The 23,856-nt window shown below is 57.7% G+C and overlaps 1 protein-coding gene across 1 annotated transcript in view; it reads left to right on the forward strand.

Moving 5' to 3' along the window:
* Positions 1-23,856, forward strand: part of SLC38A3 (solute carrier family 38 member 3) — a 70,614-nt gene that overhangs the window by 24,067 nt on the left and 22,691 nt on the right. Inside the window, exons 2-4 of the mRNA XM_048856213.2 lie at positions 15,317-15,468; positions 16,606-16,690; positions 19,276-19,391. Of these exons, the coding sequence (XP_048712170.1) occupies positions 15,365-15,468; positions 16,606-16,690; positions 19,276-19,391 (305 nt within the window). The 5' untranslated portion in view covers positions 15,317-15,364. The remainder of the gene's footprint in view (positions 1-15,316; positions 15,469-16,605; positions 16,691-19,275; positions 19,392-23,856) is intronic.

Raw genomic sequence — 23,856 nt, forward strand, 5'->3', positions numbered from 1 at the left:
TCCCTGGGCTCAGGAGCCGGTGGGGTCAGTGGCCCAGGCTATACGGAAGGTCAGACGGGCCAGTCTGATGGGCCCCTCCACCCTGAAACTCTATGAAACTGACAACAGCCCAGCTGTGCCAGGCAGGAGGGAAGCGGTTCAGCACTTGCTAAGGGCTAGGTGGGAGGTTCCAGGTGTGTTAGTTAGTATGTGTTAACCTCCCTCCTTAGGTTCCAGGCCCTGGGGGAAGCCAGGCCTTGCCCTGCACCATTGACCCTAGTCTGAGACTGGGCAGTGACACCAATGGCTTAAACCCTTCTGGAGACTAGGTGTCACTTGGAGCTGTCTTCATCCTGGCCTGGCCAAGTCCAGGCAATGCATGCTGGGGCCTGCTGGCTCGGCCCTCTGGCTTAGGGGAGAACTCGGCTTCTCTCTTAGCCTCTCCCCCAGTCAGCAAACAATCCAAACATGCTGGGGCGGGGAGCAGGTGCTGGGAGGCAAGGCCAGAGGCATTAGGGCTTGTTCCAGGGAACGGCAGCTGTGGGAATCCCTCAGGGACTGTGCTGTGCAGGGAACAAACAGATCAATAATGTGCAGGGACTCATGGGCTTTCCGCCACCCCTCTCCTGCCCGCTGGTGACGAGGGGGAGTGGGCGCTGCACGGGGGCTGGCGATGCCACTCACACCTGGGGCAAGCCCAGGGGAAACCAGGGGGCAAGGCCCAAATTCCTGCTGTGGCCCATGGGAGTTAGGCACCTGAATGCCTGTGAGGATCTGGGCCAATGTCAGCCTCTTGTTCAGTCCTGATGGGCCATATCCAAAGAGCCGCTGAGCCCCTCCTGGCGCTTCCATAAGACCTAGGAGCATGCTCCAGGCTGGTTCCAAGGATCCCACATGGCCGCTGTGCTGGGAGCTGGGGGAAAGGGGTTTGTGGGGGGCCTCCCTGTTATGGGAGAGGTGCTGGGCTGCCCTTCCCAGCAGGGGCTGACAGCAGGGTTTATTGAAATAATTGTATGCTCACCTTTCAGCTGCATGGGGGAGCCCAGGGCCGGGCTAGCTGGGGCTGCGGGTCGGGAGTGAGGAGCACTGGCAGAGCTTGGTGGGGGAGTCCAGGGCTGGGATAGCAGATGGCTGTGAGGTAGGACTGAGAGGCACCGGCAGAGCTGGGAGGTGGGGGGAGAGCCCAGGGCTGCAGGTTGAGACTGAGGGGCACCTGCAGAGCTGGGGTGGGAGCCCAGGGCTGGGCTAGCAGGGGCTGTGGGTCAGGAGTGAGGGGCACCGGCAGAGCTGGGGGGAGCCCAGGGTGGGAAAAGCAATGGGGGGGTGCTGCCAGCTGGGGCTGAGGATCAGCAGTGGAGCTGTGCTGTCTTTGGTCACTTCAGGGAGAACGAGGCAGGATAAGATTCTAATCCACATTCAGAAAGTCAACTTTGGGGAGCAGTGCTGCATGCTGGGGGTGTCTGGACAGAGCTGGCCCAGGGCTCCCACCGCAGGTCAACGGCACCAGCCTTGCGGATGAAGGCTTCAGAGCTAAAAGTTAATTATTTACCGGTGCCCCAGAGCTCCCTGCTGAGATCTGGCCCCATGGCACTGGGCATGGCCCAGGCACCGGGAGAAAAGGACCCAGTGCCGAGAGCTGACAGACACACAGCATACAATGATTATCCCATTGCACCGAGACCCAGGCCTGCAGTGGGGTTTAGGCTCCTAACTGCCACAAATTTCCAGTGGAGTTAGGAGCCTCAGGATCTGGGCAAGGTCCCAGAGGGAAGCTGGGAAGTGAGCCCCCAGCCCTGCCGCCACCCCAAGGCCGGCCTTTCTCTGACAGCCTTGGGTGCTGGGCAACGGTGGCTCGCACTCCCAGCAGGAACAGAGGAGAAGGAGGAGGTCGGGGGCTGGGGATGAGCTCAGCGCAAATGCCTGGATGGCTGGGGAGATGAAAATAGCGGGGCACCATTACGAGCAGTGGCACGTGGACCAGAGCGATTGTCTGGGGAGCGTTTTCCTCTCAGAGCCATGGGCCATGGAGGGCAATTAACTTTGCCAGAAGTTCCCACCATGTCCTCGCATGCAGCACATAGAATGGTCACCTGAGGCAGGGCCCTGGGGGTTTGAAACCTCCCTTGCTCTGTGACACACAGCCTGGAGTCTCCCACCTACACATGCCACAGCTTGGCTGCCCACCTGGCGTCACATTGTGAGGAGCGAGTAGAGACACATGACGGCTCAGATGGACACAGATACACCCAGGACTTCATAAGCCATCCAAACACAAACTAGCTGTCTCCCATGCATGCCACACGCTCACCCCGCTGCACCATTTCATATGCCACATCAATGCAAAGGCAGCCACATCTGTCCCGGATGCCCTGCCCAGGGAAACAAACTTCCCCACACCCAGGTGTGTGCCACACCCAGAAATTCAATTCCACACACGCTCCCGAACATAGCTACACCCCCTTCCCAAATACAAACACAGACCTGAAGCCTTATGCGCGTGCAAAGCACATGTATACGGCTCCAGCTCCACACACCGAGCTAGATTCATTGGCTGTCCCACAGCCTCTTATCTCAAGGCAAAGCAAACAGGTTTCCTCTGGTTCTGTTCCATCAATTTATTGATTTTCCTCCTTTCCCTCTCTCCCCTCGTGACAAACTGTTTTTAGTCACCATTTAAGACCCATCAGCCTCTCAGGTGACATTCTCTTTTCCACGTTCACATCGCCAACCAAACGCCTGCATGAATTGCATTCTGGGAAGGCTGCCAGCGAGGGAACAAAACTCCCCTCTCATAAGGCCCGGCTGGCGAATTTCACACAGACCTGGGATGTGGGGGGAATCGGTCTGTGCGCATCACATTCACTCTGGTGCGTTTGAAATAGGTTTTGCTGCCCCACACTCGCTACTCAGAGAGGCATGTGGGGGAGAGGCTGGTATTTCCTGAACTGCTGGGATAAAAAGTCATTGTAACCTGGGAGAAGGAGCTTTTACTCAGACACTAAAAAGGAGCATTTGAGCAGTGAGTGCTGTGGAAAGGGAGTGGCAATGAGAGTTCAATCCGCACCTAATAAAACACTCTACTACCACATGCCCAGGGACGAATGGGGGACAGAGTTTGGCATAAGGTGCCCAAGGAAAATAATATGGGGGGAGGGGACTGGGACAAACAGGCCGAAGAGCGAGAAGGGGAAATGCGAGGCAAAGATTGGAGGAACGGCCAGTGAGGTGAGCTAGGATGCGGAAGAGTGGGGAAATTGAAGCACTGGCTCTGTGTCATGAGCTCTGGGGAAGGCACCCGGCTGTGACTGGGATGGGAGACGAATAAAACCTGGTTGGGGGAAGCCCCATTGCTCAGGTCACATGAAGCTAGACTGGACAAAAAGCCAGGTGAGCATTCCTAGGTGGTGCTGTTCCATGCAGCCTTGTGCATTGTTTAGGCACTGGTTGAATGGTGGGTTATTGCTAGTTGTGTGACACGCGTTTGTCCCAGGGGAGCTGTTGCAAGCAGAAGGGGAGTTTTGCTCTGTGCTTTGATCTCTGTAAGCAGAGTCAATTTCTAGGGCGGGTTGCTTCCAGAGCCATGGGCAAGGGTGCTTGGGTTGGGCTTCCTTCACAAGGGCCTTGCCTGCCTGCCATTTGGGCCCACCACTGTCCCAAGCCTGGCGTATGGAGCGGAAATAAACAGCAGCACTAAGAAAAATCCCAGACTGCAACAGTGATGCCAGGAAATCCCACCTGCAAGGCCTCAGCCTTGGCAGAGGGCAGCGATGTAACAGGGCACAGCCTTGCAGTGGCAGGGGGATGGTCTGGCACTTTTCTGCTCCCTTCTAACTACCCTGGGCCTGATCTTCTGGAGCAGAATCCACAGAGCGCCCCCCTTTCGCACCAGCGAGAGACCCAACCCTTTGACTGCAGAGAGCAGGGGCTTCAGAGAACCTCTAGGACCTGGCCTCAGGGGTTGTGTGGTCGCGTGGCAGACAGCTGCCAGGGAGGGGATGAGAAGTCTGGGCAGGGCAGCTGAAGACATGGTTAGGTGGGGACGAGGAGTAGTGGGAAGGTGGCACTGTGGCCTGGTGGGGAAGGGAATGGGGTTGGTTTCACTGCCTGGTTCTGCTGGTCTGAGAGCAGTTTTGGTGCATTCATAACCTCCCCGGGCCTAACACATGTTCTGCAGGGAGGTGATTACCCATGGGAAAGGCTGCCCTCGACACGCGGTGAGTTCTCCATCCGATGGCATTTTTCAATCCAGCAGCTGATGTCTTTTTGTTGAGCCAGGCATCACGCACGTGGGGCAGGAACCTCTGGGTGAAATTCGCTGGCCTGTGGTGGGCAGGTCAGGGTAGATGATAGTTATGGTCCCCTCTGGCCTTCAAAATTTCTGATGTTCTCAGCAGAGCTGCAGTTTGCTAGGCTTTGTCTGCTGCTGAGGCTGAGGTCCAGTGCTCTGGAAGCCTCAGGTGGACAGTGCTATATGCACACTGAGCTTTGTCATCCCCTTCATATCAGCAGCCCCCTGTCTCTTTACACCTTTCATCCCCCCTCTGCAAACCACTGTGGCTATTGCCATGGACCCTCTGCTGGATTCAGCCTGGACCGAAGAGCCCTTCCCAGGCTGCCTGCCACCAAGCCGAGAGCTTGGGGCCGGAGCAACCGGTTGGGCTGAGGGACCCTCCCTTCCCTTATGCCCCCTCTGCGGCATCACCTGCCTTATCTGTCTCACACGCGGAGCGGAGCGGCCCAAGGTGGAATAGTGCATGTTGGGACTTGTAGTCCCCAGGAGCCACGCCAGCATGTTCACCAGGAGAGCGGTGCAACAGACTCCAGTTTATACCGAATAGGTGCAGGGCTTGTGCTCCGGGCATGATGCCAGGCAAGCACCATGGTGAGCAAAGCGTGGGCAGCTCCCTGGTCAGTGCCCCTCACTTTGGAACGGACAAAGCACCTGGTCTCCTGTGCAGATGAGATTAGGGCTGAGTCCACAGTGAAGATGGCTTAGCTGGCAGGCGCTGCTGCATCCCCCCAGAGGGGCTGGGCTGTCAACTGACAGACGCTGCTTTCCTGGAATACGGCTTCTGTTTGTAAGCTCAGATGCCCCAAGCATGCCTTACCCGGCTCTTACTGAGAGATTTCCTGGACAGAGCAATCTTTGTGGCCTCGTGTCACGGAGTCCCTGGGCGATGCTCTGGAACTGCTCCCCATGAAGCCAGTCAGGACTCTGGGGTAGTCGCCTTCCTGTGAGCAGCCTGTCTTCAGGACACACAGCTCACCCGGCTTCCACCTTCCTGGGTCTGACCTCGGAGCATTCAGCCTCCTCTGCCCCTCCGTGCGCTTCCCACAGCGAGTCCGCTCAGGCGGTGCTCCTGGGGAAGCCAGAGGGTCCTGCACCCCAACTTCGCAGTCAGACGTGACTCTCAGCCAGCCAGTAAAACAGAAGGTTTATTAGACGACAGGAACATGGTCTAAAACAGAGCTTGCAGGTGCAGAGAACGGGACCCCTCAGCTGGGTCCATTTTGGGGGGCAGTGAGCCAGACAACCACGTCTGCACTTCACTCCATGTCCCAGCCAGCCCCAAACTGAAAACCCCCTCCAGCCCCTCCTCCTCTGGGCTTTGTTCCTTTCCCGGGCCAGGTGGTCACCTGATTCCTTTGTTCTCCAACCCTTTAGCTCTCACCTTGCAGGGGGGAAGGGCCCAGGCCATCAGTTGCCAGGAAACAGGGTGTCGGCCATTCTCTGTGTCCAGACTCCTGCACACACCTGCCCTCTAGGGCTCTGCAATGATCATACACCCTTACTCCACCCCCTAGATACTTAAGAACTGCCTAGGGGAAACTGAGGCACCCCCACACTATTCAGAGGAAACATTAAGAACAGTCCCACTTCGTCACACCTCGCTTCCTGCCCTGACAGCCTGGAGTCAGTCTCCTCTCAGACCCTGCGTTCACGTGGGCCGGGGAAGGTGGGAGATGGAACAGATCAGATTCCAAAGTGGGGGAATGGTCCCGCTATTGTGGGGAACTTTCCTGCCTTCTGCACTGCCCCGGTGAGGTGGGTTAGCAAAAGGATCTGAGTCCTCGCTCCCACTTCCTTTGCACAGTGGCCTCCCTGCCCTTGAGGACTCCCCTTCCACTCTCCTGTCTGGCAGAGTCCTCGTAACCCCAACAAGGCTGGGCCCAGGATTCCTGAGGGGCTCGACCCCCAACCCTGCTGAGTCACCTAGGACAGGGGCTAGGGTGTCCCCACTCCGGGGTACTCTCTCTGCACTAGGCACTTCTCTGACCCACTGACCATTACATACAATTTAAAGCAAATGCAAGTTATTTAATCAACAATTACTTTAAAAAAGAATAAGGAAAAATGGGAAAGGTTAAAGGAAACACATCACCCCGCTCTGTGGCAGGGAACATCACAAACAGTGTCTCTGAAATGTCCGGGCCGTTCACATTCTGTTCCTTGTAAGTCCCAGGCCTCCTTCTCAGGCCCTGGCTATGCTGCAGGGATGCTGTGGGTTGGACACTTGCTCTGGTGGTGGCCACACGCCTCTGGTCTTTGGGTGGTGGAGCTCTTCTTCCCAGCATCAGCCCCCCATCGGGTTAAGATCCCCCTCCCAGTCTGGCCTGCAAGGACCCTTGGCTGGGGGTGTCTTTCTGCGCTGGGCCCTTTGCCCAGGGTCCCCCCTTGGCTGACCCCAGTTGCTCACCACACCTGGCTCCAGCCCCAGCTCCACTCTGCCTTAGCACTGACGCTGCTGCTCTGCCTCCAGCCCCCTGGGCTGCTTCTCTGGCCCCTCTGGCTCTGGCTGCAGCTCTGCTCCCAGCACAGGATCTGCACTATGGGCTGCTTCTGTGACTCTGCTCCCAGCTCTGATCCTGCTTCCTGGGCTGCTTTTCTGGACCCTCTGACTGGCAGGGCTCTGGGTGCTCCCCATCTCAGCTCGGGCCCCTGCTTTCTCCTTAGCTCGGCCCCACTCTGTCTGACCCAGGCAATTCCAGCTCACACAGAGGACGGGACCCACCCTGACCTCCTGACTCCCTGATTAGGCTGCCTGCCCTGTCATTCAGGCTGACCTGGAGCATTGGCCTCCCCCCAGGGGACTGTCAGTCTCAGGGACCTGATTTCACATCAACCCTTCCCCTTTTAGTACTGGGAGCTAGCCAAGCAAAACACCCCCACTGAATGTTAGTAAGGGGGCAACAGTCCCCTTACAGCAGGGGTGGGCAAACTTTTTGGCCCTAGCCACATCGGGTACAGAAATTCTATGGAAGGCCAGGTAGGGAAGGCTGGGGGCCCCCGAACTCCCCCTGGCCGCGCCACCCTGGAGCACCGGTTCTGGCCTCGCTACAGCCATGCCGCCCGGCCAGAGCTGAGCCAGGCTGCCGAGGTGCTGGGGGAACTGTGACTGCAAGGGAGGGAAGGGAGCAGAAGGTGAGGGGCCAGGGTCTAGCCACCGCCCCGCTCACCACGCTGCCGGGGAGTTGCTCTGGCAGGAGCTCAGGGGCCAGAGGGAAGGATCCTGTGGGACAGATGTGGCCCACGGGTCGTAGTTTGCCCCCCTCTGCCTTACACAGACTACTGAGGCAGCAAGCTGTGAAGTGTTTTGTGAACGGTCCAGAATAGAAGCCAGATCTCCCCACCCATCTGTGGCTCATTCCCATGGGACCCCTTGCCAGAAGTAGAGCCTCTAATGGTAACCACTTATTCTCCCTTGGTTTGAACTTGGATTTGGGGGTGAACTTGGGTCCTCCTCAGGTGACTTTCCCTGGCTGGCACGTGTAACGGACTGCCCGGCGTGCCCCAGCGCAGTGACACCTGAGGTGGTTTTAACAGCAGGGTTATTGCAAGTTGGTTTGAAATCATTGCTGCGCTCTGCAGACCCAGCCACCAACACCCTGATGCTCCTCCTCAACCTTTAGTATGACAGAGGCAGCCTTGTCCAGTGTTAGAGCAGGGGCCTTGGGAGCCAGGGCTCCTGGGCTCCAGTCCCAGGTCGAGGAGGGCCAAATGGGAGTGAGTGGCATTGGGAGTTGGCACTGAGTGCCACTCAGATTTGGCGGCAGGGTGGCCGGGCCAAACTGGAGCGGCACTGTGACCATGTGGGACAATCACAAAGTTCGGAGGGGAGCGCTGGGCCCACCTTGCGGGAGGGGAGCTGCCACTGGAGATGAGTGTGGCATGGGCTCGCCCTTCCCTCCATCCCGTGCTGGGATTAGGGAGGGAGTGCTGGGGCGTTGCTGTGGGTGGTCAGTACCCCCTTAGCAGGGCAAGGAGTCTGGGAGTACCCATTGCCTTGGCAGGCTGCAGCCACCCCTGCCTATGTCAATTTCTCCCTCTGGAAAATGGGATGAAGTAAGCAGTACCTCTGGGGAGGCGGGGGGTCCTTGTCCGACGCTCTTCGGGATCCTTGCAATTACAGCCGATGGCAGGGACTATAAACCCCAGAGCTAAAAGAACAAGACAAAAGCTGAGAAACAGTTGGAGAATATTAGCTAGACCCCAGGGTACGTTCCCTTCTCTCCCATGTCTGCCTTTTCCAGCCCTTTCCCCACTGATTAATGGGCTTGTTTGAATCCTTCCTCAAGTGGCTTTTTAATCTCCAGAAGCCTGAGCTGCAGGTACCAGCTGATCAGCCAGGGCAGGTCCTTGGCAGCTGCTCTGCGTGAGTGCAGACTAGCTGAGCGGGGTGTCACTGGCCAGGAGGTGGGGGTGGCCAGGTGGTCTGGCTGGAGCAGACGCAGCTTGGGTGGGCCCTGGATGGCTCAGGGGCTGGAAGCAGGGAGCTGGGGCATTGTGTCTTCGGGGTGCTGGCTCCGATGGGGGTGACTGGAAGCTCTTAGCAGCTGGTGGCTGCTTGGTGATGTTCACAAAGTGAAGGAGCTGTCCCAGCTCCTGATAGACAGGGGTCCCCCTGGCCATGCCCGCCACCCATGCTGGCACTAATTGCCCCTTGGTGGAAGTGTTAGCCGAGGACTGAACAGACCATGGGGGTATCTCAGGGAGGGATGAAGTGCAGGGGCCGTGTGCCTGTGGATAAAGATGGGCCCCTCCACCTGCTGCCCAGCGGCTTTGTTCCACCCCAGAGGCAGGTGCATTTCAGTGGCGACTAATGCAGTCTCAGCAAGTTGCTTGTGTTATCTCCTCGTTACATTCCTAGAGTGCTTTGGGATCCTTTATTTATTTGTATGACAGCAGCATCCAGGCACTGCAACATGAGCCAGCCCCTGCCCCAGAGAGTTTGCCAGCTGACTAGCTGGGACAAGCCAAGGAAGGATTATTATCCTTGTTTACCAGATGGAGAAACTGAGGCACGGGGCATGAAGGTCCCACAGGGCATCTATGGCAAAGCCAGGAATGACCCCAGATCTCCTGCCCTCCCCCCGTCTATGGCCGTCACCCCAAGACCCCTCTTCGCTGGACTGAAAGGCCCCAGGGCAGCCGCAAAGTTATTTTAATAATAACCATATTTTCCAAAGATGTTTGGCAGAAACGAACCCACAACACCCCCTCAGCCCGAGGCAGGGGACAGGGCAGGGGCTCCCCCTTGCCGGCAGCCAGCAGCCCATAAAGACTCACTGTCCATGTCAGCCATTTCCCAGCGATTGGCGGGGAGGGGCACACGGTCCCACAGAGGGAGCATTGTGCTGCCTGCCAAGGCGTCCTGTGCTCACTGCCCTGGAGCCCGGCGAGCTGCCTCTGCCAAGGCCTTGTTTCCAGTTCGTCTCCCTTCCTGCCCCCACTGGCTAGCCTGGAGCTCCCCCTCACTCTTTGGCTGGCACCGAGGCCGGCTGCTGCCAGCCCCATTGGAGAGACTTTATTAATCCTCTGTCTCTCGCTAGTGCTGAACCATTTCCATACCAGCTGGGGCACAATGGGCGCTGCTGAAGTGGGGACTGGCAGCTCGGCCCCTCTGCCATGACCCACCCCCCCTCTCTAGAGTCAAACCCTGAGCCAGGCCAGCAGCTAACATAGGGCCCAGCCTGGCAGCCAGAACCGTCTGTCTCCAGCTCATGCCGGTAGCTCTCACGCTTGCCCTACGCTGCCCGTGAACGGTCAACGGCAAAGAGCCGATGGGAAACTAATTGCTGGGGGCTGAAATTGCTTCCCACTCGTCCTGCCTGGGGAGACCCTCTCACAAAGCGTGCTGGGCCGTGCAAAGCGGTGTTGTTGTTTACACACTGTGACGAAGCAGGACTGTTCTTAATGTTTCCTCTGAATAGTGTGGGGGTGCCTCCTTTTCCCCTATGCAGTTTTTAAGTATCTAGGGAGTGGGATAAGGGTGTATGATCGTTGCAGAGCCCTAGAGGGCAGGTGTGTGCAGGGGTCTGGACACAGAGAATGGCCAACACCCTGTTTCCTGGCAGCTGATGGCCTGGGCCCTTCCCCCCTGCAAGGTGAGAGCTGAAAGGTTGGAGAACAAAGGAATCAGGTGGCCTCCTGGCCCGGGAAAGGGACAAAGCCCAGAGGAGGAGGGGCTGGAGAGAGTTTCAGTTTGGGGCTGGCTGGGGACGAGGAGTGAAGTGCAGACGTGGTTGTCTGGCTCGCTGCCCCCCAAAATGGACCCAGCTGAGGGGTCCTGTTCTCTGCACCTACAAGCTCTGTGTTAGACCATGTTCCTGTCATCTAATAAACCTTCTGTTTTACTGGCTGGCTGAGAGTCACATCTGACTGCGGAGTTGGGGGACAGGACCCTCTGGCTTCCCCAAAACCCCGCCTGGACGGACTCGCTGTGGGAAGCGCACGGAGGGGCAGAGGATGCTGAATGCTCCGAGGTCAGACCCAGGAAGGTGGAAGCCGTGTGAGCTGTGTGTCCTGCAAACAGGGTGCTCACAGAGAGGAGACTTCCCCAGAGTCCTGCCTGGCTTCGTAGGGAGCAGTTCCGCATCACGCGGGGACTCCGTGACACACGCCCAGTGCTTTGCAGGCTGTTGGGGTCTCTTGCCCACTGCTGAAATGTGGGCACCTCTGGGGTGGACCATGGCAGCTGTTTAGCAGCGCGCAGCAACACCACATGAGTAGTTGGGGGCCAGGAAGCGCGGCAGGAACCTGTATCCAGCTGAAAGTGCAGGGGAAACTAGAAATCCAGCTGGCAGCTCCCCAGACACTGCAGATCCCCACATGCAGGGCAGCCAGTGGAGCAAGACACAGCGTTGCCTGCTGGGCACCGGCATCCCCTGGAGCTGCACCAGAGAGGAGGGACACCGAAGTCCCTGGCCAGAGCTTGGTCTTTAGGGCAGGGTTGGGAGGTGGATTTGCATCTGGACCCAAAGCTCTGGGGTGTGGGGATGCCCAGGGCTGATGCCCCAGTTTATCAGCAAAGGAGAGGCTGCCCTGGACATAACTGCCATCTCGGCTGGGGTGCTGGTCATGCTGCCATTGGATCCGATGCCCCCTTGCCCTGCCCGTTGTGCTGTCATGCACCTCAGCCCTGCTGGTTGCCCCTGAACCAGCCCGGCACTTTTCAATGGGCAAGTGCACCCTGTGGTATCGGGGGCTGGGCCTTTAAGGGCTGAGCTTCCCAGACAGAGTGCACGTGGGGCGCTGAGACGCTCAGCCTTTTAAAGGCCCAGTCCCCACCGCACTGGGGGCATGACCGGGGGCAGCCCCTTTGCACAACTATTATAGCTAAAGGGGCTACTGACTGTGTGGCTTGGTGGAAGCACAGTCCTTGTTGATTAATAATCACTGCCCCCATGACAGCAGGAGACCTCCAAGGGCAGCCACGCTCCATAGACTGACCCTGCCCATGGGTCACCCCCAGGGTTTGCACCCAGAAACTTTACCATCGTAGCACTGGTTGCTCGTGCTCGAAATAAAGGGGTGGCTCTATTAGGTGGTAGCTGTAGTAGGCTTTTATCTTTCAGCAGCCCAGTCGTGACAAAGGACTGCGACGTGCCCTTTGCCAAGGTGCTGGAACTGTTGCTTTCCACCCAGCTAGCTGGCAGGATGGGATCAGCGGGGAGGCCAGGGCAGAGCCATAAGCATGGCTAGGCTGGGTCCGATCAATCATAGAATCATAGAATCATAGAAGATTAGGGTTGGAAGAGACCTCAGGAGGTCATCTAGTCCAACCCCCTGCTCAAAGCAGGACCGATCCCCGACTAAATCATCCCAGCCAGGGCTTTGTCAAGCCTGACCTTAAAAATCTCAAAGGAAGAAGAGTCCACCACCTCCCTAGGTAACCCATTCCAGTGCTTCACCACTCTCCTAGTGAAAAAGTTTTTCCTAATATCCAACCTAAACCTCCCCCACTGCAACTTGAGACCATTGCTCCTTGTTCTGTCATCAGCTACCACTGAGACCAGCCACGCTCCATCCTCTTTGGAACCCCACCTTCAGGTAGTTGAAGGCTGCTATCAAATCCCCCCTCATTCTTCTTTTCTGCAGACTAAGCAAGCCCAGTTCCCTCAGCCTCTCCTCATAAGTCATGTGCTCCAGTCCCCTAATCATTTTTGTTGCTCTCCGCTGGACTCTCTCCAATTTGTCCACATCCTTTCTGTAGTGGGGGGCCCAAAACTGGACGCAATACTCCAGATGTGGCCTCATCGGTGCTGAATGGAGGGGAATAATCACTTCCCCATATCTGCTGGCAATGCTCCTACTAATACAGCCTAATATGCTGTTAGCCTTCTTGGCAACAAGGGCACACTGCTGACTCATATCCAGCTTCTTGTCCACTGTAATCCCCAGGTCCTTTTCTACAGAACAGTCGGTCCCCAGCCTGTAGCGGTGCATGGGATTCTTCCATTCTAAGTGCAGGACTCTGCACTTGTCGAACCTCATCAGATTTCTTTTGGCCCAATCGTCCAATTTGTCTAGGTCACTCTGGACCCTATCCCTACCCTCCAGTGTATCTACCTCTCCCCACAGCTTAGTGTCGTCTGGGAACATGCTGAGGGTGCAATTCATCCCATCATCCAGATCATTAATAAAGATGTTGAATAAAACTGGCCCCAGGACCGTCCCCTGGGGCACTCCGCTTGATACCGGCTGCCAATTAAACATCGAGCCGTTGATCACTACCTGTTGAGCCTGACAATCTAGCCAGCTTTCTATCCACCTTATAGTCCATTCATCCAATCCATACTTTTTCAACTTGCTGGCAAGAATATTGTGGGAGACCGTATCAAAAGCTTTGCTAGCCAAGGTATATCACATCCACCACTTTCCCCATATCCACAGAGCCAGTTATTTCATCGTAGAAGGCAATCAGGTTGGCCAGGCATGACTTGCCCTTGGTGAATCCATGTTGACTGTTCCTGATCACCTTCCTCTCCTCCAAGTGCTTCAAAATGGTTTCCTTGAGGACCTGCTCCATGATTTTTCCAGGGACTGAGGTGAAGCTGACCGGTCTGTAGTTCCCTGGGTTCTCCTTCTTCCCTTTTTTAAAGATGGGCACTATATTTGCCTTTTTCCAATCATCTGGGACCTTCCCTGACAATTGGAAAAAGTCCCCCATGAGTTTTCAAAGATAATGGCCAATGGCTCTGCAATCACATCACTCAATTCCCTCAGCACCCTTGGATGCATTAGACCCATGGACTTGTGCATGTCCATCTTTTCTAAATAGTCCTTAACTTGTTCTTTCACCACTGAGGTCTGCTCACCTCCTCCCCATACTGTGTTGCCCAAAACAGCAGTGTGGGAGCTGACCTTGTCTGTGAATGGTTCGTCTTAACAGTATCATGTCTCTGAGCTTCCGGGGGAGTGGTCCCCTCCTGGCTTCTGGCAGTCAGAGGTTTAGGGTCACCCCAAGTGTGGGGTGGCATCCTTGGCCATCTTAACCAATGGCCACTCATGGACCTATCTTCCATGGACTTACCAAGATCTTTTTTGAACCCTGTTGTACTTTTGACCATCACAACATCCCCTGGCAATGAGTTCCGCAGGTTAATTGTGTGTTGTGTGAAGAAGTCCTTCCTCTTGGTTGTGTAAAACATGCTGCTTGTTCATTTCACTGGGCGACCCTTGGTTCTTGTATCATGGGACAGGATGAATAACGCTTTTCTACTCACCTTCTCTTAATTGGTCATGATTTCATCAACCTTTCTCACATCCCCTGTCAGTCATCTCTTGTCTAACCTGAACAGCCCTGCTTTGTCCGGCCTCTCCTCACATGGAAGCTGTTCCATACCCTGGCTCATCCTTGGTGCTTTTCTCTGAACCTTTCCCAACTCTGTTCTCCCCTGGGACTGCCAGACCTGGGCACAGAATTCCAGGGGTTAGACAGCGTTGTGATGGCAGGGGTGCTGCTGGCAGCTGGAAAGGGGCCAGCTCGGTGCTTGAGCTCACTCCATAGACATGCTGGCCTTCTGGGTGGGTGCTGGCATGACAGGTGTGGGTGGTAATAATGCCACCCCGGCAGCAGCCTGGGCTTGGAGTGCTCGAGGCTCCCTGTAGGCTATCCAGAGCTTGCCTGGCAGCCAGCACAGAACGCAGGTCTTACGGCCTCAGCTGGGGGCTGGGTGAGCTGCCGCTCCCAGGTGTTTTTCACAGCTGTGCCCAGGCGGGGCCCATCAGGGTGACCCAACGGAGACAGCATGAACGAGGGACTGGCCATCTAGGGCCGTCTCTGAGTGCCTCTCACAGCAGGGCAGCATCCTCCCTCCACCCGGCTGCCACTGCACCCAACCTGTGGTAGCGATCAGGTTGTCCTCTCTCCCTGCTGTCCCCGTAGAGCTGTGCCCATCACAGGACAGGTGGGGACAGTGCCATGCTGTGCACTGCCTGGGGAGGGGAGTGTGTCTCCAAGTGATGGGTTTGTTGGTTGGTGCCTCCAGAGGCTGCTGGCTCTGCCTCTTTGAGGCTGGCGGAGGGGCGATTGCAGGGATCCGGCTGACACCCATCTGTGGGGGGCGGGGGGGAGATGCCAGCCTTCACATGGCAGACAGCTCGTCAGCTCTCACCAGTCCCCAGCGAGATTTCCTTCTAGCACCCATGGGGAAGCCCCTGGGTGTGTCAGCTTCGAGCTGGTGGCCCCTTAGCAGCAGGCCCAGGACGGGTCAATGCGGAGGCCCCCGTGCCATAGCCCTGGGCAGATGCGGGACCCTGTGGCTAGCCTGGCTCTGTGGCTGCTGGCTGGGAAGGGAGGGCAGCTGGATGGCAGCAGGCTGGTGGGTGACCCCATTGGCATTTCCGTGTGCCCAGGGGGAGACTGATTTAGACCTGGAGGCCATCCCAAGATGGGATTTCGGGCAGGTCAAGCTCCAAGCCCGTGGCCCGGACACATGTTATTCTGTTTGTGTTCCCAGCCCCACTGAGCCCCAGTCTGTGCTCTGCCGCCTGGCCCAGCCCCACGGGGAGACGCCATTCTCTAGGGCGACTGACTATTCTTCTTTCCCACAGCCAGTGCCGTCGCCCCAGTGAGCCCGGCATCCCCACCTGCTGGCAGAGATGGACCCCGGGGAGATCCCCATCCAGACAGAGCTGGTGGAGCTGGTGCCCAATGGGAAATACGCTGTGAACGCCTCGGCCATCCCCTTGGTGGGGAATGACAGGTAACTCCAGCGCATGGGCAGAGGGCTGGGGCTTGCCTGCCCAGAGCCAGCTGAGAGACAGGGTCATTCTGTCTTCCTGAATTTGGCAGGGGATGGGTTAGGAACCCTCGCCAGGTCCAGGCACAGTGAAGGCAGGTGCCATGCAAGTGTCCCCTTCGCAGCTCTGCCAGGGCTTCTCACTCCCGACCTGCAGCCCCCTGCTAGCCCAGCCCTGGGCTCCCCCACACACATCCCAGCTCTGCCAATGCCCCCCACTCCTGCCCCATGCCCCCCCCAGGCTCTGCAACAGGCAGCCAAGAAAACAAAGTGAGGTGGGGGCTGATCCCTGTCTAGGGGCTCAGTGGAGCAGCCCCTTGGATCCCACGTGCTGTTCTGGGACCTCCATATGAGAAGGCCCCATTGCCGGGCTGAGAAGAGCCAGAAGCCCAGAAGGATTGAGTGGCTGGTGAGGCGGATTGATGGGGAGCCTGGCTGAGCAACAGCGCAGGGGGATGCAAGCAGGCACGGGGGGGGGGGGGGGAGTGGATAGCGCTAAGCTGCATGGGCAAGTCCTGCTCCAAGCAGCATGGTGCAGTCTGACCTCAAAGGGCCAGCTCCAGACTGAACCTGGGGAAGAATTTGCTTCCAAGAGGAGAATGACAGGACCACACACCCCAGTGCAGCCAGGAGCAGTGGTAGTCTATTAAGACTGGACACAGGAGAGCTGGGATCTGCTGCCTTGCAGGGTGATGCTGAGCAAGTCCCAGCCCCTCTCTGCCTCAGTTTCCCCAGGGGATTCTGGTGCTCACCCCGCCTGGAGGGGATCCTGTTTCTGGAGCACTTTGAGCCCCTTGGAGTATTGGTACTGGAGGAGGGTGAGGGATCCGTGCCAGTCATTCAGGGACGCTCTGCTTTACCATCCAGTCCCCCCCAGGGTGCCATCAGAGATAAGGCTCCCCAGGGGCAGGCTGGAACCTCCTGGCCAGTGGAGCGCCCTGGAGCGGGAGCCAAGGGAGGTGGAGGAGATGGAGTGGCATGGTCCTGTTCTGCCTTGTAGCCCGGGAGGTGGCAAGGGCAGCCCAGGTGGTGCCAGGGGGAGGGAGCACCCCACTGCGGTGGGTGGTTTATGGCTCTTCTCTCCCCCCTGCCTTGCTCTAGATTTGAAGAGCCCCAGCCCACCATGGCAGAGATGGAGGAGTTCCTGCCCCAGGGCCCTGACAAGAAGCAGACCCACTTCACGGATGTAAGTCCGGGCAGGAGAGTGGCTGGTGGGGTGACTGCAGCCTGGGCACCTCTTCACGCTGCTTGCCAAGAACCTGACCCTCAGGCAGGGCACAGACCCACTGCCCTTCACTGCAGAGTGGGGGCAGGACAGGGCAGGGGAGTGGGAGTCGGGAAATCCAGGTCCAGCACCCTGCCACCATGGGCTGTCCCCTGAGCTCATTCCCTGGGTCATAGAGAGAGCTGGAGAGATCGCCCGGGTTCTTTGGTTTCACCATAAACATCCAGTTTAGCGTGTGTGACCCATTTGCCCTCTGGTGGCTGGTCCTTCTAGACGATAAAAGCCTACTACTGCTGCTCACAGCTTATGGAATTGTTCCCCTAGCCCAAGTGATCAGAGCTCTTGCATTTAGTGCTGATGACCCCTGTGGGTGTGCGAGTGGACTTGTTACATGGACTTGATGGCTGCCCTCTTGGCCTGCTCCCCAGGTATTGAGCCAGGTGCCAGGCTGCCCTGCAGGGGCACAAGAGCAGGGCACCAACCCTAACTGGCTGTGAGTTCTACACTTAGATTTCACCAAGTGTGAATTCCTCAGGCACTAGAGCAGGCTAACCCTGGAGTCACCAACCATCCCCTTGTGTCTATCCTGCCACCCAGGCAAGTCTGCCTTTGTGACAGAGGGTCCCTCGTGCCAAGGATCACAGCAATAGTCAGGTTGCTCCCAGTCCCAAGGGGCCCCTCACTAAGCCCAGGTCAATTGCACCTTAGACCATAGGCACCGACTGGAGCACCCACGGAAAAAGAATGGTGGGTGCTGAGCAGCCCCCCAGCAGCGCCTCCTGCCCACCAGCGGGCCCTGCCCATCAGCACCTCCCCCTGCCCTGCAGCGCCTCCCACCCGCTGCAATCAGCTGTTCCGTGGTGTACGGGAGGGATGGGGGAGAGGGGAGGAGCGAGGGTGGAGCATGCTCAGGGCAGGGGATGAGGAGGGGAGGGGCAGGAAGAGGCAGGGTGGGGGTGGGGACAGGGGTGGAGCAAGGGGGTGCACCCCCTAGGACATTAGAAAGTTGGAGCCTGTGCCTTGGATCTCACCCATAGACAGCACTCATAGCCAGTCCTGTAATAAACTCTCCAGTGCAGTGATACTCCGAGTGAGGTTCGGGAGCCGCAAGTGGCTCTTTAACATGGCTCTGTGGCTGTTCATAGCACATGATGTTAAAGCCCCGTGTGATTTCATTATTAACCAATCCAAGTTAGTAACCAATCCGGATGCTTGTACTGTGTTATTAACCGACTGTGGAATAGTTGGCCGTTCGTGCTGTGAGAATAGTGTGTTAGTCAATGAAACAAGGAATTCACGTGACTGGAGCTCTTTTGGGTCATGTTGCTCACTAATTTGGCTTCTGAACGGCTGAGCTTGCAGTATCACGGCTCTATAGATGTATTGACTAGGAAAAGGAGAGAGGAGAGCAATTTGGGAGGTTAAAGTGGCTAAACACAGACACACCCAAATGAATTCCAGTCTCATGTTTCACAAAGTAATAGAAGCTTCTCTGATAAGCAGGCTCTATCTGTCCTTTGCGGCTAACCCAGGCTAAGCACTGGGAATCTCTTGCTTATGCCCAGTAATCCTTGCCCCTCAGAGTCCAAGCAACATAAAAGATCCAGTTCCTCCTTGTCAGGGTTTTTTATTCCTCTCCCCCTCCCCACTTTCTGCTTCAAGATGCAAATTCAGCTGCTGGGAGGAATTCAGGAGTATGGCTCCTCTTGGGGGAGGGGGCAGCAATCAGAAATCTTTCCTCCTCTGATGCTCCACAAGGGTTCAGCTGGTGTCACTGGGCCTCCTTGGTTGGGCCGGAGCTGAGACCTCCCGTTCACACCCCATTCGCACTGGTTAATGCTTCTCTCCTGTCTGGTGGTTGCCAGTTTCAGAGCAAAGACTTCACTGTTACCCCCTAGCATGGGACAAAGGTATTATAAACCAGATTAATGACCACAGCGACACACAGCATTCCATCACGTCCAACCCCCTAAGCTCATTTGTATAACGCTAATACCAAGGTTAATAAGGCTAACGCCCAGGGAGTCAGGCTGGCTCCAGCTGTGTGCTTGTCATGGGTCAGTCGACACCTAGGGGCCTTGGCATGAGCTGGCCCCTGATGTGCCAGAATCACAGCAGGGCCTTCTAGATCTAAGAGCAGGAGCGACTACAGCTGGAGTTGAAGAACCAGGCTGTGGAAGTGGGGCTCTTTTGGAGGGGGACCCCTAAGGCCTGCTGCCCAGAGGGGTGCGGCAGCTTAGGGCAAGGAGGCAGGATATTGCGGAAGAGGGATTACAAGGGAAATAACAGCCCTTAGGAAGGAGGAATGTACCCTGGGCAGTGACGGAGGCGCTGGTACCAGTAACATGGTAGTAGCCCAGAGGATCTGCCAATGGGCCCAGTCCCCACATTTCCGCAGCCAGAGGGTTAGCTGGGGTGCTCCAAAGGCATTGCCCTGTGTGAGTGGCAGGTACTGGGGGACAGGGGACAGGTGGGTATTTCCAGCTGGGGACACGGGGGGCTTTGCCCAGCAGCAGCGTGTGACCCACTGTGTCTCATCTGTGCAGTTCGAAGGGAAGACCTCCTTTGGCATGTCCGTGTTCAATCTCAGCAACGCCATCATGGGCAGCGGCATTCTGGGGCTAGCCTACGCCATGGCCAACACTGGCATCCTCCTCTTCCTGTGAGTGAAGCTCTCCACATGCCTCGCGCTGGGGGGTTGGGTGCGGCTGGGGCCGGGGGGGGAGGGGCCTTGGCCCACACTTGGGGACTGAATCTGCTGTTAGGCCTGTGTGGGTCCAGATGGGAAAGGACAGTAACTCCTAGCAATGTGAGAGCCTGGGCAGGTGGGTGGGTGGGTACAGACCCAATGATGAGAATGGGGAAGTCTGGGGATGGATGGATGGATGGAGGCTGGTGTGTGGGGATGGATGAATAGATAGAGGCGTGTGAGGGGCATGCGCACACTCAGCGTTCGCACGCTGCGGGTGTTACACTTGCTGTTGGGGGGCCGACCCTGCCTGAGCTGTCCCGCAGCTTTGCGGCCGCGCTGGCTGACAGGAGCAGGGATGGGCAGAGGGCCCGTGGGTGGCTGGGCCCAGCTGGGATCCCAGTGCCGCCAGTGATCCTGCTGGCACAATGGCTCTGGCTGCCCCGGAGCAATCAGCCAGACACGGGGGATTCCCCCTGGAGACAAACTCGGCAGGGGCCAGACATGTCTCTGCCACCCCTTGGCACGGCACAACTCAGCACGCTGTCTGCTCCACTGCCAGCTCTCGCCCCCCCACCCCCGGCAGGCCCCAATTCCCCTCTCCCACATAGATCCGCCAAGGGCCAGTGATATGCAGCAACCCCCAGCTTGACCCATCCTACACCACATCTGACCTCGCCAGAGCCCCCAGGATGGCCTGGGCGAGACCAGCTCATGGGTGAAGAGCAGCTGGTAGAGGCCGAAGCCGAGCGATGGTGCTGGTGAGCAGAGGAATCATGCTGGAGACTCTGGGCCACAAGGGAGTCTCCCCCCAGCGCTGAGAGAGGAGCAATCAGAGGGCCGGCCCCGCACTCTGGGGTGCCCAGATAGCCGCTAAGGGCTGTGTAGCTCTGCTGGCTGCTCTGCCCAGCTGTCCCAGCTGCACAGGTCGCCCGATCAGCAGCCGCCTGGTTCTCTGTGGGGCTGAGGAGCTGCTTGGCGGCTGGCAGTGGTGGGTGAAGGGGGTTACTGCCTGACATCCTCTGCTTCCCACTTCCTTGTTAGGCTGCGGCCTTAATGAGGAGCTGGTGGATCCGCCCTCCCATTCCCCACTGGTGGGAGCAGCGGGGCCGCCGGCAGCTGTGGACTTTCCCCCAGGTCGTTGCTTGTTGTGGCACTGCTCACAACTATTCAAACAAAGCAGCGAGGGCAGCCAAGGCCGGGCTTCCAAGAAGCCGATTTTCCATTGACCGAGAGAGGCGGGAGGTCCCTGCATCCAGGGAGGGGAAATGACCCCGGAGGGCAGCTTTCCAGGGCGCCTCCTGCCATCCCGCGGGGCTGCAGGGCACTCCCTGAGACCCAACCCCCTTGCGCCACGCGCTGTACACACCGATAGCCAGAACCGGCATCAGCCCCAAGGAGCAGGCCACCTAAATGGACAAGGGCCTTAGCTCCGTTGTGCGGATGGGGAACTGAGACCCCTCGCCACAAAGTCTGTGCCACAGCTGCCCACTGACCCCAGATCGTCCACAGCCAATCCACATCCTTCCACTGCTCGGTGCCTCCAAGCACCGCCTGCCCCCAGTGTCCCAGCCCCCCGCAACCCAGTGGGCAGTGGGCCCCAGAAGCCTTTCAGCAGCTGGCGTCGCTCTGTGAGGCCCCTCAGAAGGATCCCCCGATGCCGGCCCCGGGGCAGCTGTCACCCACAGGGTCACGTGCCAGGCAGAGGAGGAAGGCCTGCCTAGCTCAGCTCCTGGCGTGGTAATAAAACTCCGGACTGTGTGACCGGAGAGATTAGCGCTGCTGCTCGCCTTGGATGGCACTGGGAACAAATAGCAACGAGGCCACCCAACCAGCCGGGCACTGGGCCACTGTGCGCCAGGCAACGGGGTGACCTGGGCTCACCACCCCGCCAGCTTCCGGCGGGGGTGGGGTCTGTGGGTCACGAGGAGCTGGTGCTCATCTTGGTCACGTGTCCCTGAAAGCAGCGCCCTGCCCATCCCGTGCCCTCCGCATGGACGCAGCATCATCTGCCTTGTGGCCAGTGCCAGGCTCCAGTACAGGGGGAGGAGAAGAGTGGAAGTGAGTGCCAGCTGGGCAGGATGGGAACAAATGGCTGGGGGTGATGGGGATGCAGGGCCGCCCAGAGGATTCAGGGGGTCTGGGATCTTCGGCGGCGGGGGTCCTTCTGCTCCGAATCTTCAGGGCAGACATGGAGCGGAAGGACCCCCCACGGCCGAATTGCTGTCAAAGACCCGGAGTAGAAGAAGCGGTGGCGGGTCCTTCACTCCGGGTGTGTTCAGCGGCACTGAAGGACCCGCCACCGAAAACTCTCGTGGGGGCCCCTGAAAACTCTTGAGGGGGCCACTGTGGGGCCTGGGGCAAATTGCCCCACTTGCCCCCCCTGGGTGGCTCTGTGGGGATGGAGACCTGGGGGGCACCGATTGGGCAGGATGCGTTTGGGTGGTGGGGGGCACTGGCTGGGCATGGCTGGGTGGGGACCACTGGCTGGGCCGGATGGATATGGGCAGTGGGGGAAGGGTACCATCTAGCTAGCTATCATGTGCCTGTCACGATGGTATCTGGTCTGCAGCAAGCTCTCCTGTCCTGTCTGTGGGGTTGGCGCTGTGGAGGGAGTTGCTTTGCAGGCGGGATGACACCCGAGGTCGGCTGCTTTCATGGGCTCCGGTGCTGGGGTGGGTTAGTGCGGACACACCAAACCACAGTCCTGAACGCCCTGGCTGGGTGGCTGACCCTTGAACCAACTCAGCCCTGAGGACAGCCCCCTCCAGAGCCCAGCAGGCACCTACTCCTAGGACAATTCTGCTGCTTACTCACACACTCAGGTAGGACTCGGGTGAGGCCCAGCTCCACAGCGGTTGGCCCTTCCCAGAGCCCCCAGCCTGAGCCCCCGCCAAAGCCTCCTGGGTTTGTGCTTAGAACAACCACAGATGCTCCGTTGCTCACGAAACCTTTGGAGGCGCCTTGGGAGACAAGTCCTGCTTTGCCCTCCTCTTCCGCATGTGCCTCAGTGCATGCAGCACAGCAGAGTTGATCGGCCCCCGGATTCCTCCACCCGTGAAAACAAGCAAAATTTCAGGGGAGATTCCAAAACCACTGGAAATTTTCCAAGAAATGAAATTCTGGAAACCCTGGTTCGGGGGCCATCTGTCACGGAGTCCCCGGGCGATGCTCTGGAACTGCTCCCTACGAAGCCAGGCAGGACTCTGGGGAAGTCTCCTTTCTGTGAGCAGCCCGTCTGCAGGACACACAGCTCACACGGCTTCCACCTTCCTGGGTCTGACCTCCGAGCACTCAGCATCCTCTGCCCCTCCGTGCGCTTCCCACAGCGAGTCCGCCCAGGCAGGCTCTTGGGGAACCCGGAGGGTCCTGCACCCTAACTTCGCAGTCAGACTCTCAGCCAGTGAGTAAAACAGAGGTTTATTAGATGACAGGAACATGGTCTAACACAGAGCTTGTAGGTGCAGAGAACAGGACCCCTCAGCTGGGTCCATTTTGGGGGGCAGTGAGCCAGACAACCACGTCTGCACTTCACTCCATGTCCCAGCCAGCGGCAAACTGAAACCCCCCTCCAGCCCCTCCTCCTCTGGGCTTTGTTCCTTTCCTGGGCCAGGAGGTCACCTGATCCCTTTGTTCTCCAACCCTTTAGCTCTCACCTTGCAGGGGGGAAGGGCCCAGGCCATCAGTTGCCAGGAAACAGGGTGTTGGCCATTCTCTGTGTCCAGACCCCTGCACACACCTGCCCTCTAGGGCTCTGCAGTGATCATACACCCTTACCCCATCACCTAGATACTTAAGAACTGCATAGGGAAACAGATGCACCCCCACACTATTCAGAGGAAATATTAAGAACAGTCCCACTTCGTCACACCATCGAAATGTTCCAATCTCCATTGCAACCTTTGAGAAATGGGGTTCGTTCTAGTTTTGCTAGAAAATGAAGTATAGTTCCAAACAAAGCGGTGTTTCACAATGAAAAATCAACAGTCCCATTCAGAGCTTTTTAACTGTTTTTTTTTTTAAACCAGTTTTTTTCTAAGTGAAATTTCGTCCAAACCGCTATGATTTCACAGGAAATGTCAGTTTATCAAAACGGTATTTCCCCCAAGGAAAAATGTTTTGATGGAAGTTTTCCAGCAGGCTCATCCCACAAGCTCTGGGGAGTGGTGCAGTGCCATAATCTCCCCTTGAGATATGGGGAAACTGAGGCACAGAGCAGGCCAGAGACTCAACTACAGTGGCCCAGCCAGTTGATGCGAGAGCTGGGAATAGACCCAAAATCTTTGCTACGCGCACTGATCCGCACCTGTTCCCAGTTGCTTTTATCCAGTAATGGTGCAGCCTAGTGGATTGAGCCTTGAGCTGGGAGCCTAGGCACCTAGATCCCAGCTGCACCAATGACCTTCGGTGAGTCACTTTCCCTCCATGTGCCTCACTT

Source organism: Caretta caretta, chromosome 7, assembly GCF_965140235.1.
Source record: "Caretta caretta isolate rCarCar2 chromosome 7, rCarCar1.hap1, whole genome shotgun sequence".
Classification (NCBI taxonomy): Eukaryota; Metazoa; Chordata; order Testudines; family Cheloniidae; genus Caretta; species Caretta caretta.